Source organism: Pavona decussata, unplaced genomic scaffold, assembly GCF_977016875.1.
Source record: "Pavona decussata unplaced genomic scaffold, jaPavDecu1.1 SCAFFOLD_438, whole genome shotgun sequence".
Taxonomy (NCBI): domain Eukaryota; kingdom Metazoa; phylum Cnidaria; class Anthozoa; order Scleractinia; family Agariciidae; genus Pavona; species Pavona decussata.
Window position 1 is genome coordinate 340,001 of NW_028145793.1, and position 16,423 is coordinate 356,423.

The 16,423-nt window shown below is 40.1% G+C and overlaps 2 protein-coding genes and 2 long non-coding RNA genes across 6 annotated transcripts in view; 2 read left to right on the top strand and 2 right to left on the bottom strand.

Moving 5' to 3' along the window:
• Positions 1–6,157, bottom strand: part of LOC146450615 (uncharacterized) — a 14,314-nt gene extending 8,157 nt beyond the window's left edge. Inside the window, exons 1-4 of one of the 3 annotated variants that reach the window (XR_014860261.1) lie at positions 5,953–6,156; positions 5,778–5,864; positions 4,389–4,591; positions 3,888–4,029 (exon numbers count right to left, since the gene is read on the bottom strand). This is a non-coding gene — a long non-coding RNA (uncharacterized LOC146450615). Of the gene's footprint in view, positions 1–3,887; positions 4,033–4,388; positions 4,592–5,777; positions 5,865–5,952 lie in introns of those variants that run through there. The other 2 variants (XR_014860259.1, XR_014860260.1) reach the window with 2 other exon arrangements.
• The window catches only part of LOC146450610 (uncharacterized), a 109,498-nt gene that overhangs the window by 89,265 nt on the left and 3,810 nt on the right, over positions 1–16,423 (top strand). The gene's annotated exons all lie outside the window — the stretch shown is intronic.
• LOC146450616 (uncharacterized) lies at positions 421–1,219 on the top strand. Its single transcript, XM_085100215.1, is given in 2 exon segments — positions 421–624; positions 626–1,219. Coding segments are annotated over 2 exon segments (798 nt in total).
• LOC146450617 (uncharacterized) lies at positions 13,044–16,008 on the bottom strand. The gene is made up of 4 exons (XR_014860269.1): positions 15,056–16,008; positions 14,883–14,969; positions 13,546–13,755; positions 13,044–13,186 (listed from the first exon to the last, which is right to left on the bottom strand). It is a non-coding gene; the product is annotated as an uncharacterized LOC146450617 (long non-coding RNA).

The window sequence follows — 16,423 nt, forward strand, 5'->3', positions numbered from 1 at the left end:
TTAGCGTGCGTACATCGTGTTATGGATGCACGCGGGAAGTTTGGAGAGCACGAGAGAAGCGTAAGAGTTGCTCGAGGCGTAACCGAGAGCAAGTCTAGCTTCTTGAGTGCCGCGTACTTAGATCGGATCATGTGTCCCATCGTCCGCAACCTCAACACCTACATAAAGGATACCAACCACGCGCTCAATATCTTTAATGATTTCCGCTTTGATGACAACATCTCCGGCGAACGCTTCCTATACAGCATGGACATCAAATCTCTGTATACCGTAATCCCGAACAACAGCGGGCTTGAAGCTTTAGTCTACTTCCTTGACAAGCGTTCCGTTCTTGAGCCACCTACTTCTACCCTAACCCGTCTTGCAGAACTTGTGCTGACCCTCAATGCCTTCACTTTCAATGGCGATTTTTACAAGCAAATGGGAGGAGTCGCCATGGGCAGCAAGATGGGCCCTAACTATGCGTGCCTCTTCGTGGGATATATTGAGGAACTAATCGCTAGCCAATACACTGGTTTTGTACCTCAACTCCACAAGCGGTACATCGATGACGTCCTTGGGGTTGCATGCTGTAGTCGCCTGGAACTTGAGAATTACATCAGCTTCGTATGAAACTTTCATCCCGGCAGCTCTTCAATTTACGCACACAATTTCTGACACTGAACTCTCTTTCCTGGACATGACTTTACGCATTACCAATGATCACATCAGCACTTCCGTACACTACAAGGTCACTGACACACACAGCTACCTTCATCATCAATCTTCACATCCTCGGCACTGCAAAGAAGGTCTCCCCCGCAGTCAACTTTTACGACTTCGGCGTCTGTGTTCTGACGACTCTGATTTTCTGGAGAGGGGCAAGGAGATGATCACTTTTTTCGTTCAAAGAGGGTATTGTGCCGCCTCTCTACAGCGTGATCTTGACACGATCCAGCGGGTCAACCGTACTGAGGTCATCCACCATCAAGACTCCGCAAGTAGAGAGCCAAGCAGAATTCCCTTGGTTCTTACCTACCACCCTTTAAACGAAAGAATCAAGAGAATCCTGCTGCGCAATTTCAGCATTTTATCTGGCGACCCTGAAACTAGTGAAATATTTCCTCAGCCGCCGCTGGTTGCCTATCGCCGTGATCGTAACATCCGCGACATTTTAGTGCATACAACCGCTAACAGCCAACACGGGCACCCAACGACAGTTTTCTCTCATATCCTTTGAAACGCTATTTTAGGCTATCTAGAGTGCCTTTAAGGTCTGTAGGTCCATTTTAGGCTGCGCTATAATATTTTTATCTGTTCGGTTATTCTAGGGGAACTTGAGTTTTTTCGAAACTACAAGGGCATTTTTGTCCATTTCCCGAAAACCTCAGGTCTTATTTCCTTTCCGAAAATCTTAGCTGACCTTTTTTCGTTACCCAAAACTACATTTTTGTCAATCCGAAAACAATAGGCTTTCAATTTCCCATATCACGAAAGTTCGAAGGGAAAATTCCCTTCAGAAAATTGTAGGGGATGAAGGGCCTTCTGAACAGATAATTTACCGAAACGATCTGTTGGGTGCCCCTAAGCCAACCTGATCCTCATGTGGGAACTTCTCCATGCACGCACGCCCGCTGCCGTACCTGTGACCATATTTCTCCTGACACCACGCTGCAGGGTCCCATAAGCTCGTTTGTCATCAAAGAAGCTTTCAACTGTCGAACACCCGGCTTAGTGTATGGTATCTCTTGCCGCCGTTGCCCTGCTATTTACATCGGCGAAACTGGCCGCACGCTTCGGTGAACACCTACGCAGCATTGAGAAGAACCTGCCGGGCTTTCCCGTCGCAGAGCATTTTAATACAAATGGCCACACTATCCAGGACGCAAAAGTCCGTGGAATTATGCTCTGCGACGGAAACAAGCAACGAAAGCGTCAGGAGATGCGCCTTATTTTCAGACTAAGCACCAGTCAGCCGCGCGGAATGAACTCCGACTTCCGATATCTTTAGGTCGTCACGCGCACATCGCGCGCGCACGTTACAACTTTAAATCTGACTTCATAGCGCAAGCCAGCTTTTTAACGTAAATCTTTTTCCACTGATGAAGGGCTAAGCCCGAAACGTCTGGACTAATTTCTACATATTGGCACTGAACACTCGTCTTCGAGAACTATATTTTACCTTTCCCTTTGTATGTTGAGAAATATACCATGATGACGCCAATAGAAATTAGATTAGGATGCGCGCGCGCTATGTTTTAAGTTGGTACATTTGCTGATTTGCCGTCTCTGTATAACGTCCGCCAGTGACACTTTTACATGCTGACGTCCGATCTCGACTGGTCTTCCTCGCAGCCGTTTTTGGGGCTGTCACGCAACGCTCCCCCCAAAAGAACTCACCTCACATGCAGAAGAATTGTAGACCGCTATGTGATACGTGCGGTGTATAAATACATTACCAAATGAACAAATTTAATTTTGTGGAGAACTTGAACACACGACGGTAAATTTTTTATTCTCTTTCTTAACTTGAACACCACTCCATTCCGTACGGAAAAAAACTGGGGACTGTACACAAGATGCTCGGCAGCTTTTGGGCAGTTTTTCCGATTTCGGGCAACCTTTTTTCTAAGGAGCAAGTTCTTTAATTCTAAGACAATACTTAATTTATCGCATTCCAAAGCGTCAGACTAATGAAACTAATTTATCGCATGAGAAAGTTCTCATTTGTTTGCCTCCTATTTGGTTTTGTCGCCCGGCAAAGAGAACGAATTTTTACGGGAAGATTCCCCGATTGCTCACGCCAAAATGAAAAGCCTCTTGTAGACACGTTTTTCCCCTGAATAGTGAATTCTTACTAACGTAAACTAGCGAGAAAGTTCGAATGAATTAGGATCTTATCTTTTGTAAGACTCTCCGCCCTTGCCGAAACAGTAAATCAAGTTGCATTTACTCCAACAAAAGGCATTGTTCCATACAGTTTATAAAGGAACAAAACAATTTACTTAACAGGTGAAAACACTGTTTCCCGGCAAATTTCGAGGCGCGGGAGGTTCAAGTAATATTTCAGTTATCCTTTCCATGGCTTTCGTCTAGTTCATCAGTTTTGAGAGGTGAGACCACTTGGCGGAAGACTGCTAGCTCTGAACGTCTTTAGATCCATTAACAAAGAACATTGAAAACGATCAATTAGTATGTTAAGAAATACCTTTCAAACGATAAAAGGGGAACGGTGAATGAGGGATATTTAACCTGGGTATTCTTTAAACAATGGAAAAAACGTATTTCAAAGAACCAAATCAGTTAAGTTAGTATTAACTTGACTTCGACTTTGTCCAATGTCATTTGGGCTTTAACCCTTTGAGCTCTAACAGTAATCAAACACCAAAATTTATCCTTGCAATATCAATGCTTAATCAACCCTTGCCCTGACGTCATAAGAATTAAGGATATGACCACCCAAGGTGAAGTTTCTTGATGTTTTAATAAATTCTCCCCAGTACTTTTATAAGAAAGGTATGGGGACAAGATAGAAGAATTTTTCGTTTGATTTACCAAAGTTTGACATAACAAAACAGCAAAGGAAAAGCTAGCTTTTCTTTACATTTCAATCAGAATAGGCTTTTCAGGCTTTTGTAATAGATATTCGCAGAAGAACCTGCGGCGTCGCAATAACGTTTGAAAAACAGGCAAACATCTCAATTCAAAGAATTGATTCGTGTATATAAGGAAGGAGTCAAAAGAGCAATATAACGTGACAAGCCGAGTCGCCGCAGTTGTGTAGCCAGTGGGAAGCGAGATACAGTTTGGGTCGAACGCTAGGACACAAGATTGGAAAGTCGGTAAACTGGGCGTAGGTTACTGCTTAAAATGAAAATACTTCCACTAAAATCATTTGAGACAACAACTGCATTTCCATTACATGGTGTTTAATAAAAATTTCGTCAGTGCTGAGATTGACACACAAGTGCTCAGTGCTCTACTTTTCGTCGTACAGTGCGACGTTTTGGCTTGCATTAAAAACCAGCTGAAAGTGGCCCTTCACCAGCCCTACTGAAAAAGATGAACAAAGAATTGGCATTTTAAATTACATTCCATCAACGTAGCGACTTAGCTACCATTGAAAGCAAGACGGGACTATAGAGCGAGAGAAGAGCCTTGGCAGACAACGACACCGCTCAGCTAAAACTCCATAAAAAATATGTCTTATTTTTAATATATACTAAAGCAGCATTAAACTAATAAAATGTATTCAGTTAATCATTAATGTTTGTCACATTTGAACAATGTCACGTTATGACTTCGTCAGTGTTTTACATTCATCGAGAAAGAATTATTTACTGAATTCTGGGATACAAATAGTCAAACACAGTTCCGTCAAAGCCATAAAGGTTTCTTACTATATTCACCTTCACTTCTCTTTATTTTCCTTAAACGTCCATATAACCACAGCATTTCTTGCCACCTGAACATTTGTCGTCGAACCCGGAGAGGTGGGTCATGCCATAATCTTGGTCTGGACAAGTCTTCCAGCAGCAGCCTTCCGCAGAGCCAAAATCGTTGTGAACATTGAGGCAATGAGTACAACTGTTATAATTCTCTTCATCTCGAGCTGTAAACAAGAGATTATGTGTATTGTATCAAAGTCAGCTGTGGAAGTCATTTTTCTCAGTATATAGTTTCTGCCCAATCAGCTAGTGCCGCAGCACCTTCGTAACACATATTTTGCCAGACAGGATGACTTTTCGGAATAGCATGACTAATGCACTGATCTAATTATGCGAAATATAATGGAGTGATTTAGACTAATTGGAATTGCTTTGGTTTTGCTTTACATCACGTTCTGATTGGTTACTGAAAAGTCGCTCCACTTTCTCAACCAATGAGCAGTTAACTCAAAACCAATTGTTTTTCTTTCGCACGCGTTTTCCCGCGCTTGGAGCCCGTTAATTATATGTTTGCTTCGAAATCTGATTGGTTCATTGTGCTGTTTACATCTCTCATGATCGGCCAGAGTGACAAATTTGATTTTGGTTTTACGACCCACAAATGATAATTGCTATATGTGCGAAATTAATTCAATAAATAATTTAACCGTAGAGCGCGCGCGTTTCCATGGCCAATTTTTGCAAGACCAGCATACACAAACATAAAAAAAACCACAATCATATGTTACTAAGTTCAACGAAAACTGTTCAAGGTAACTTTGACCTACTTTCGATTTAGATAAAGCTGGCAATAAAATAAAATAAATAAATAAAAAAGCTTTTCCTTGTAGACCTTCGAAGGTTGTTTTCCAGTTAGAATGGGCGTACAAAAATGGCGCGCTCTTCAGTTAATTTTATTTTGATTAACCGTGCCTCAATTTATCTCGCATAATTATGGCGTGCGCAATTTATCCCACATTTTCATCTCCAGTTGGAATGGGCGGGAAAAGGTTGCGCGCTTTTCATTTAATCTACATTTTGATTCACCGCGCACTTATCTTATTTCGCATAATTATGCTATCCGCAATTCATCCCACATTTCTATCTCCAGTTGGAATGGGCGGGAAAAAGTTGCGCGCTTTTCATTTAATCTACATTTTGATTAACCCGCTCTTTTCTTATTACGTATAATTATGTCGTCTCGCCAATTCATGCCACATGTCATTACGTTCGATCTTAGTTTAATTCCATTAAATCCTCCATATGCACTGACAGAACCGACGGTCTAGATATGTGCAACTGACGCTCCGTGCCTGGTTTGTAGCTAACGTTTTTAAATACAATTTGGTTTCTGAACAAATGGAGACATACCTCTGAACGGCAAGCGGAAGTTCCTGGCTGCAGTCAAGGCAAAAAGACACACCAGCACAATAGCCACTTTGAAACCCATTTTGACCTCTGCAAAACAAATTTACACCATTTTTATTATTGGAAGTACCTCTAGATCAAGCACGAAAAACATATTACCTGCTTAGACGAGACTTACCGTTTATAAACCAGATTCCAACAAACGGAGCTTTCTTCCCTACGAGTGCAGACGTAGAATAACAGGTCTGACAAACTAACTTGCTCTTTATCCCGCATTAATCCAGACCGATGTCTCAGATCAAATTTTTTTTTCTTTTCAATATGCTGGAATGGTGCGGAGAAGACCGAAGTTGATACAAACATGCTTGAAAACTAACCACACACTTTCTCCTAGCTTTTGTTTTCCTTTGTCTCTTAGTCTTATTATTTTACGGTATCTGATGCTTCCTTTGTCTCTTGGTCTTATTATTTCACGGTATCTGATGCTTCCTTTGTCTCTTGGTCTTATTATTTCACGGTATCTGATACTTCTTTTGTCTTTTAGTCAGTTATTATTTCACGGTATCTGTAGCTTCTTTTGTCTCTTGGTCTTATTATTATTTCACAGTGTCTGATGCTTCCATTGTCTGTATGTCTTATACTTTGCATTTTCTGATGAAAATAAAGATCGAACGAAATAGCCTTTACCAGGCTCCCATGTGGGGTATAGGGCGAAGAGAAAAATTGGCGAGCCCGACGAGGAAAGCGCGGTATATGGGCGAGAAAGAAAGGAAAGAGCTTGTGGACATTCGTCTTGAAATGATTCAAATGTCTGCAAGTAAGGCTGATCGAACTGCGTAGGAAACTTAACACGACAGCGACATGATAGAGACGAAACCGAGAATCAACAGAATGTGGCAACCGTGGACAGCTGTTTCGAGCTGGTTGGCTCTCGTCAGCGCGTTCAGCAGTCCGATCGCCCTTGCAGAAATTTGAGTCTTTTATATTTTTGGATGATTAGATCTTTTACAGATCCTACGTATTTGCAGCATTTTTGTTTGCGGTTCCTTGATTATTGTTATTGTTTTATCATTTTGGATCGTAGATCTTTTTAGATCCGATGTGCTGTACCTTCTTTAAAATGGTTTGGCCATGTACTTATGAAGGAAAGTTTTGCTTTTCTTATTTAAGACATTGCGATAGCGACATGACATTGCAGTTCTTTTGTTCGTTGTTCGCAGTCACGCGCTATGACGTGGACGTAGACGGTTTTTATTTATTTATTTAGTTATTTATTTGCGTTTATTAGGCAAGCGGAGGCAAGCGCGAAGCCTCGCGCTTGCCTCTACTCACCTGAACAAGATGCCTATACTGGCATTTACGCGTGATGCTGAGGCTGATTCATTTATTCCAGTTGTATGCTTCGCATATAATGATAAAACTTTCTTTGGCTAATTAATTATAATGGAATAGTTTGGACAGTTTGAGTCACGAAGTCGGAAGATCGCGTTATGTTGTTTTCCTTGTGTCAGGGCACCCAACAGATCGTTTCAGGAAATTATCTGTTCGGAAGGCCCTTCATCCCCTACAATTTTCTGAAGGGAATTTTCACCTCGAACTTTCGTGATATGGGAAATTTAAGGCCTAGTGGTTTCGGATTGATAAATATCTCGTTTCGGGTACCGAAAAGAGGTCAGCTAAGATTTTCGGAAAGGAAATAAGACCTAAGTTTTTCGGGAAATGGACAAAGATGCCCTAGTAATTTCGAAATGACTCAGGTTGCTCTAGAACGATAACGATAACGTAAGCTTATCAATGACTCGCTCCGTTTCAGTCTCACATCGTGGTTCTAAAACTGCTGAACAAAGCTCGATTCCTTCGCCAGGAACTCTCCAATTTCCACCGTTTTAAATGTCGAGTTCTTCTTAGAAGTTATTCTTTCGCTCTACCACTTCAAAATGGTTAATTTTTCGTTTGAAAACGGCGCACTTGAGTCCACAACATGTTAACAATATGGCCGCCACAAATTTATCAGGGCAATAGAATTTTATACATGTGAAACGAGTTAATAATTGAAAGGTGCAGATTTCAGGCTACCATGAAGAAAAAAAACGACAAAGATATCGAGCCCATTTTAAGACACGTGCTGCCCTCGGGGCATCACGCGTAATAACGGACAAAAAATAACGCCTGAAGAACATGAGACCAGTTACTTTCTAACCTACGTGCAGACGTCTCCTAGTTCCATTGTTGAGTGCAACAAAGGAACTAGGAGACGACCGGCACGCAGCCTCGTTCCCAGGGTCTCTCATCTTTTCTTCACTCCTTGGGCGGGAAAATGAGAGACCCTGGGAACAAGGTTGGACTGCACGCAGGCCAGTTATTTAGTGAGTTATTTTCTAGTCTACCTCGCAGCCGTTTTTACTTTCGTCACGCAACGCTCTTTCCAGCGTTGCGTGACAACACTAAAAACGGCTGCAAGGGAGACTAGTTATTTTCGGGCCGGTAAGATATCGGTAAGAGGTAGAAAAGCGATAAAAACCGAATTATGTCAATGAAAAAGATCCTTACATGAAGTGCAAAACAGCCGCTGGAAATATTCAGTCTTCGACGATGAAAATATTCGAATACCTGTATCTAAATATCAATTGAGCCATATTTTAGAGACTAAATTAATCGCGTTTACGGCAAACGGCAAACCTGAGAATCGCATTTATGTTTTCTTGAAAAATGAGAACATCGATGCCTAAGAAAAGTACAAAATAATTCTGGCCTTTCAATTCATGCTTACGCAAAAGTACTGATTTAAATTTTTAATACCGCTGAGCAATTGAAAACAGCGAGCGGCAAATGTAGGATGAACATGGTCACGTGGTCATTTCTGCCGTTTACGGTAGACTGGTAAGAGAGGTTAAGAATGACGTTTACAGCAAACGGCAAACGTGGGATACGACCACGTGACCATGTTTATCCTGTATTTGCCGCTTGCTGTTTTCAGTTTCTCTGCCAAATCGAGTAGTTTTGCGTCAGCATCAAAGGCCAGTTTGCACTATTCTGATATTTGTACTCTTTATTTCAAGAAAACATAAACGCAAATCTCGCGTTTCCCGTTTGCCGTAAACGCGATTCATCAACCACCTGACAATGACAGCTAATGACAGAACACAAATAGCCGGAGTATAGTACTTGACGTGGGGTGTGTTAAAAACCATTACTGAAAAACCGTCTTCGTTGTGGAACAAAATTGTAACAGGGACCGGGGAGATTATTGCCGATCATAAAATACTTTTGAAGATTAAGAACAAAATAATTTGTGTGAACCATGAACTGGCGGTTTACGATCTCCAGGACCTATTTCTGTCGAGGATTGTCCGTTGGTGTGTTACTTTTTTATTTTTCTAACTCAATCTAATATGCTCGTTCTTTCAATAATTTATTGTGGTTGGAATGTCTGATAACTCTAATTCTTCCTTTGTTTGTTGGTCTTATATTTCGCATTGTCTGATGCGACCCCTTTTTTTGTTGCTCCTTTAAAAGTAAACTAATTTATCGCATTCCAAAGTGTCAGACTAATGAAACTAATTTATCGCATGAGAAAGCTCTTGTTTGTTTGCCTCCTATTTGGTTTTGTCGCCCGGCAAAGAGGACGAGTTTTTACGGAAAGATTCCCCGATTGCTCACGCCAAAATGAAAAGCCTCTTGCAGACACGTTTTCCCGACGAATAGTATATTCTTACTTACGTAAAGTAAGAATAAAGTCCTACCAAAGATAATCAACAACGATCAGACCGGCTTTTTAAAAAACAGATTTATTGGAGACAACATCAGACTTCTCGATAGTATAATAAATTACACAGATACAGAACAAATCCCTGGCCTTCTATTATTTGTCGACTTCGAGAAGGCCTTCGATAGTGTAGAATGGAGCTTTATTGAGAAAACTCTAAAATACTATAACTTTGGAACATCCTTGATTGCATGGGTAAAATTATTTTACACTGATATAAGCAGTTGTATCCAAAACAACGGATGGTCCTCCGATTTCTTTACGTTAAGTCGCGGTGTGAGACAGGGCTGCCCTCTTTCCCCTTATTTGTTTATTTTATGTGCAGAAATATTGGGTAGCACAGTAAGGAAGGATAATGAAATTCGTGGAATCACGATCCGGGGCACTGAGTGCAAACTCTCGCAATACGCAGATGATACGACAGTGATTTTAGATGGCTCACAATCCTCCTTTTCTAGAACTCTATACTTACTTGACGCATTTGCTTTGATATCCGGCTTGAAAGTTAACTACGATAAAACGGAAGCCCTCTGGATCGGATCATTGAAAAATTCAAATGCAGTATTACTCTCTAACAAACCTATAACATGGGCTGAGAGAAAGGTTTACGCCTTGGGAGTCTGGTTTTCGACTGTAGAGAAAAACGCTTTTTACGATAATTTTTCCGAAAAAATCGAGAGAATAAAAAACATCCTAAATAGCTGGTCTGCAAGAAGGTTGACTCTTCTAGGTAAAATTACGATCATTAAATCTCTGGCAGTATCGCAAATTGTGCATGTTCTATCCTCTCTCCCAACGCATCAAGGTGCACTTAAAGAAATTAATTCTTTGTTTTATGATTTTCTCTGGGATAAAAAAGGGGATAAAATCAAAAGAGTGGAAATGATTAATGACTACGATAAAGGGGGTCTCAAGATGATAGATGTTCAAAGTTTTAATGAATCTCTGAAAATGAAGTGGATACAAGGTTACTTAAATAATGATAATCAGGGGAAATGGAAGCTTTTCGTTGATTACTACCTCCAGAAGCATGGAGGCAAAGCAGTGTTTTTAAGTAACCTTAAACCGCAAGACGTTTTACAGCTTAACATAAAGGATCCTTTTTTGAGGGAAATTATCGAACACTGGACCAATTTAAATTACAGAGAGAAGAACCTTGATTTTGACTCTATGTTTTTATGGCATAACTCACTAATCAGAATAGAGAACCGACCTTTCTTTTACAAAGCCTGGTTCAAGGCAGGGGTAACAGAAGTTAAAGATCTACTTAACAAAGATCAGACTTTCTTAAGCTATAATGCATTCATAGATAAATATAATATTAAAACTAATTATCTTGAGTACTTTAAAGTTATATCGGCGCTAAAACAATTTAAGAAATCATGCTCACCAGTCTTACACAACTCTCTTTCAAATGATATAGCGATTCTTCTGTCTCATTCAAATATTTGCAAAGAATTTTATAGACGCCTTGTCCAAAAAAAGGCTTCCACACCATTGCGGAGTGAAGAAAAATGGCTTTCTGAAGGGAGTATAGTTCAAGATTCGATCATTAACTGGAAAAAAACTTATTATTTACCATTCCTCTGTACAAGAGAAACAAAGCTTAGAGTATTCCAGTTTAAGTTTCTTCATAGACGAATTGCTACAAACGACTTTCTCTGCAAGATAGGTATAAAACAAGTCGACACCTGCTCCTTTTGTGGTGAAACTACTGAAACTCTGGTTCACCTGTTTTGGCACTGCAAACATACTCAGGCATTCTGGAAAAGTTTATTTGAATGGATATCCCAACACCTTCAAGATTTGAAAGACATTTCTCTCTCTCCCACTCTCTGTTTAGGCTTAATTAACGATGTCTCACATCTACTTTTACATCACTCACTTCTTATTGCTAGACATTATATATACAACTGTAAACTGAGAAACATCATACCCAAGGTGCAACTATATAAACAATTGCTCATGAACTCCATGAAAATTGAAAAGCAAATCGCTTTAGATAATAATACCCTAAATTCTTTTAAAAAGAAATGGAGCCCATTGAAGAACGCCCTCCAGTCCCAAATGATCAATTAAAATCCAATAAGTTAATAACGAAGATTAGTAAGTAGGCGGTAAGCTATGTTGCTGTACATAATGTGAAGTAACGATTGGATGTAATTAGGTAGTTTAAATTTAGTCGTAAGTTAGTATATATTGTAAGTAGCCGTAATTGTAAGGAGCGAAAGCCATTTTACTGTCTGATATGTGTTGAATTGTAATTAGAGTCTTGTATTGTTAGTAGATAAGTGTAAGTAACCAGTAAGCACTGTATTGTTGGTAGAATACTGTATTGTCCAGTGATGTATTTAGCCCGTAATGTAAGTAATGTGTTTTTGCAAATAAATGGTTATTAAAAAAAAAAAAAAAAAAAAAAAAAAAAAAAAAAAATATTCTTACTTACGTAAACTAGCAAGGAAGTTCGAATGAATTAGGATCTAATCTTTTGTAAGACCCTTCGCGCGTGCCGGACAGTAAATCAAGTTGCATTTACTCCAACAAAAGGCATTGTTCCCTACAGTTTATCCAGGAACAAAACAATTTACTTAACAAGCGCTAGGTGAAAACACTGTTTCCCGGCAAATTTCGAGGCGCGCGAGCTTCAAGTGATATTTGAGTCATCCTTTCCGTGGCTTTCGTCTAGTTCATCAGTTTTGAGAAGTGAGACCACTTTGCGGAAGACTGCTAGCTCTGAACCTCTTTAGATCCATTAACAAAGAACATTCGAAACAATCAATTAGTATGTTAAGAAATACCTTTCAAACGATAAAAGGGGAACGAGGAATGAGGGATATTTAACCTGAGTATTCTTTAAACAGTGAAAAAAACGTATTTCAAAGAACCAAATCAGTTAAGTTAGTATTAACTAAACTTCGACATTGTCCAATGTCATTTGGGCTTTAACCCTTTAAGCTCTAACAGTGATCAACATCAAATTTATCCTTGTAATATCAATGCTTAATCAACCCCGGCCCTGACGTCATAAGAATTAAGGATATGATCACCCAAGGTGAATTTTCTTGATGTTTTAATAACTTCTCCCCAGTACTTTTATTAGAAAGGTATGGGGACAAGATAGAAGAATTTTTCGTTTGATTTACCAAAGTTTAACATAACAAAACAGCAAAGGAAACGCTAGCTTTTCTTTACATTTCAATCAGAATAGGCTTTTCAGGCTTTTGTAATAGATATTCGCAGAAGAACCTGCCGCGTCGCAACAACGTTTGAAAAACAGGCAAACATCTCAATTCAACTTGAAGAATTGATTCGTGTATAAGGAAGGAGTCATAAGGGCAATTTAACATGACAAGCCGAGCCGCCGCAGTTGTGTAGCCAGTGGGAAGCGAGATACAGTTTGGATCGAACGTTAGGACACAAGATTGGAAAGTAGGTTAATTAATTGGGCGTAGGTTACTGCTTAAAATTAAAATACTTCCACTAAAAACATTTGAGACAACAACTGCATTTCCATTACATGGTGTTTAATAAAAATCTCGTCAGTGTTGAGATTGACACACAAGTGCTCAGTGCTCCTCGTTTCGTCGTACAGTGCAACGTTTTTCTACCATCAAAACCAGCTGAATGTGGCTCCTCACCAGCGCTACTGAAAAAGAAAAACAAAGAATTGGCATTTTGAATTACATTCCATCAACGTGGCGACTTAGCTTCCATTGAAAGCAGGACGGGACTATAGAGCGAGAGAAGAGCCTTGGCAGACAAGGCTAAAACTACAAAAAAAATAGTCTTATTTTTAATATATATACTAAAGCAGCATCAAACAAATAAAATGTGTTCAGTTTATTGTGCTAACATTTGTCACATTTGAACAATGTCACGTTATGACTTCATTTTTGTTCATCAGTGTTTTACATTCATCGAGAAAGAATTGTTTACCGAATTCTGGAATACAAATAGTCAAACACAATTCCGTCTGAAGCCATAAAGGTTTATGACTACATTCACCTTCACTTTCTCTTTATTTTCCAAAGGACGAGTATCCACAGCATATCTTGCCACCTGAGCATTTGTTGTCGAAGTGGGAGAGGTGGGTTTTGTAAACCCGTTGGCCTGCACAAGTGCTCCAGCAGCAGCCTACCGAACTGCCTTGAGGGCCGTCAAAAAAGCGGCACATAGTATCAGCTCCACAATGGCCATCATTCTCTACATCTAGAGCTGTAAACAAGAGATAGATATGATGTGTATTTGTCTCAAAGTCCGCTGCGGAAGTCATTTTACTCAGTTTATAGTTTCTGCCTCTTCAGTTACAGCCGTAGCACCTTCGTAACACATATTTTGCCAGACAGGATGACTTTTCGGAATAGCATGATTTATGCACTAATGTAATTATGGTTTTACTCTACATCGCTCTCTGACTGGTTACTGAAAACTCGTGCCACTTTCTCAACCAATGAGCAGTAAACTCAAAACCAATCGTTTTTCTTTCGCACACGTTTTCCCGCGCTTGGAGCCCCTTAATTATATGTTTACTTTGATGTCTGATTGGTTCATACTACTGTTTAAATCTCTCATGATCGGCCAGAGTGATTAAATTGATTATGGTCTTACGACCCACAAATGAAAATTGCTATATGTGTTAAATGAATTCAATAAATAATTTAGCCGAAGAGCGCGCCCGTTTCCATTGCCAATTTTGCAAGACCAACATATACCAACATAAAAAACACACGATCATATATTACTAAGTGAAACGAAAACTGTCCCAGATTAAGGTGAACTACGATGAAAATAGCGGTGACTGTTGATAGCCTTTGCATTCTGCTGCAATGGAAACTAAAATATTCAAGGTAACTTTGACCTACTTTCGACTTAGATAAAGTTGGCAAGAAAATGAAATAAGTAAATAAAATAGCTTTTCCGGCCTTTTAGACCCTCGGTAGGTTATTTTCCAGTTAGAATGGGCGCACAAAAATGGCGCGCTCTTCAGTTAATTTATACTTTGATTCACCGAGCCTTAGTTTATCTCGCATAATTATGCCGTCTGCAATTCATCCCACATGCCATATCATTCTATCTCCAGTTGGAATGGGCGGGAAAAGGTGGCGCGCTTTTCATTTAATCTACATTTTGATTCACCGCGCATTTATCTTATTTCGCATAATTATGCCGTCCCGCCAATTCAAGCCACATGCCATTACGTTCGATCTTAGTTTAATTCCATTAAACACTCCATATGCACTGACAGAATCGACGGTCTAGATATCTGCAACTGACGCTCCGTGCCTGGTTTGTACCTTACGTTTTTCAATACAAATTTGGTTTCTGAACAAATAGAGACATACCTCTGAACGGCAAGCGGAAGTTCCTGGCTGCAGTCAAGGCAAAAAGAAACACCAGCACAATAGCCACTTTGAAACCCATTTTGACCTCTGCAAAACAAATTTACACCATTTTTTATTGGAAGTACCTCTAAATCAAGCACGAGAAACATGTTACCTGCTCAGACGAGACTTACCGTTTATAAACCAGATTCCAACAAACGGAGCTTTCTTCCCTACGAGTGCAGGCGTAGAATAACAGGTCTGACAAACTGACTTGCTTTTTATCCCGCATTAATCCCGCGTTAATCCAGACCAATGTGTCAGATCAATATTGTTCTTTTCAACGCGCCGTGTCGTCCATTCCTGGAATGGTGTGGAGAAGACCGCAGTTGATACAAACATGCTTGAAAACTAACCACACACTTTCTTCTAACTTTTCCCAGTTTCCTTTGTGAAGTTGGGAGAGTTGATGTGTTGACCCCAGCCAGTAATATGAGAGGGAGTGTCCAAAGCCCATTGTGTTTGAGCCAGGAACAATGAGAAGTCGGTTCGAGTACAAATCTTTGAAAAGCAAGACTAAAGACCAAATTCTCATTGTCTTTATTGTCATACTCAGGCATCTGTCTTAATGAAATATTTCTCTATCCATCAAGAGCATTCGTATTATTCTCAAGGCTGAATTATTTTTTTTTTCACGCTTTCTTTTTGCAACTGCTATTAAAAGTTCCGTACTAACTGCGAGGATCCTTCTTCTGTTTGATATTCTCACACAGTTGTTTTTATATATTTACCACGATTAAACTGTGCAAGACTTTAATATTTTAGTTTCAATAATTTATTGTGGTTGGGATGTCTAGTGAACTCTAATGCTCACCTTTGTCTCTTGGTCTTATTATTTCACAGTGCCTGATGCTTCCTTTGTCTGTATGTCTTATATTTTGCATTGACTGATGAACAAAAAGATCGAACGAAATAGCATGGTTCCCAAGTGGGGTATAGGGCGAAAAGAAAACTTGGCTAGCCGGGGGAGCGGAGCGCGGTATATGGGCGAGAAAGAAAGAAAAGAGCCGGTGGACATTCTTTGAATGCCGCCATATTGAGATACCAGATTCTGGTATCACGCTCTGATTGGTTAGATAGGCGATTGTACATGTTGACAGCTTTGCCTCCCTTTCTTTCTCTCCTCCTCCCCCCCCCCCCCCCTCCCCGTTCCGTCCATGCCCGATTTTTGTCTTCGCCCTATACCCCACTTGGGAGCCTGTTCACAGGCTACGAACGAAATGGCCTGTGACATGAATTGGGAGACGGCATAATTATGTGAAATAAGATAAGTACGCGGCGAATTAAAATGTAAATTAACTGGAAAGCGCGCCACTTTTTCTCGCCTTTTGTAACTTGAAAACTGGCGATCGAACGAAATGGCATGTGGCATGAAAAGCGAGACGGCATAATTAAGCGAGATAAAATGAGTGCCCGGTGAATCCAGATATAAATTATCTGAAGAATGCGCCATTTTTGTACGCCCATTCTAACTGGAGAACAACCTGCCGAGAGTCTGCAAG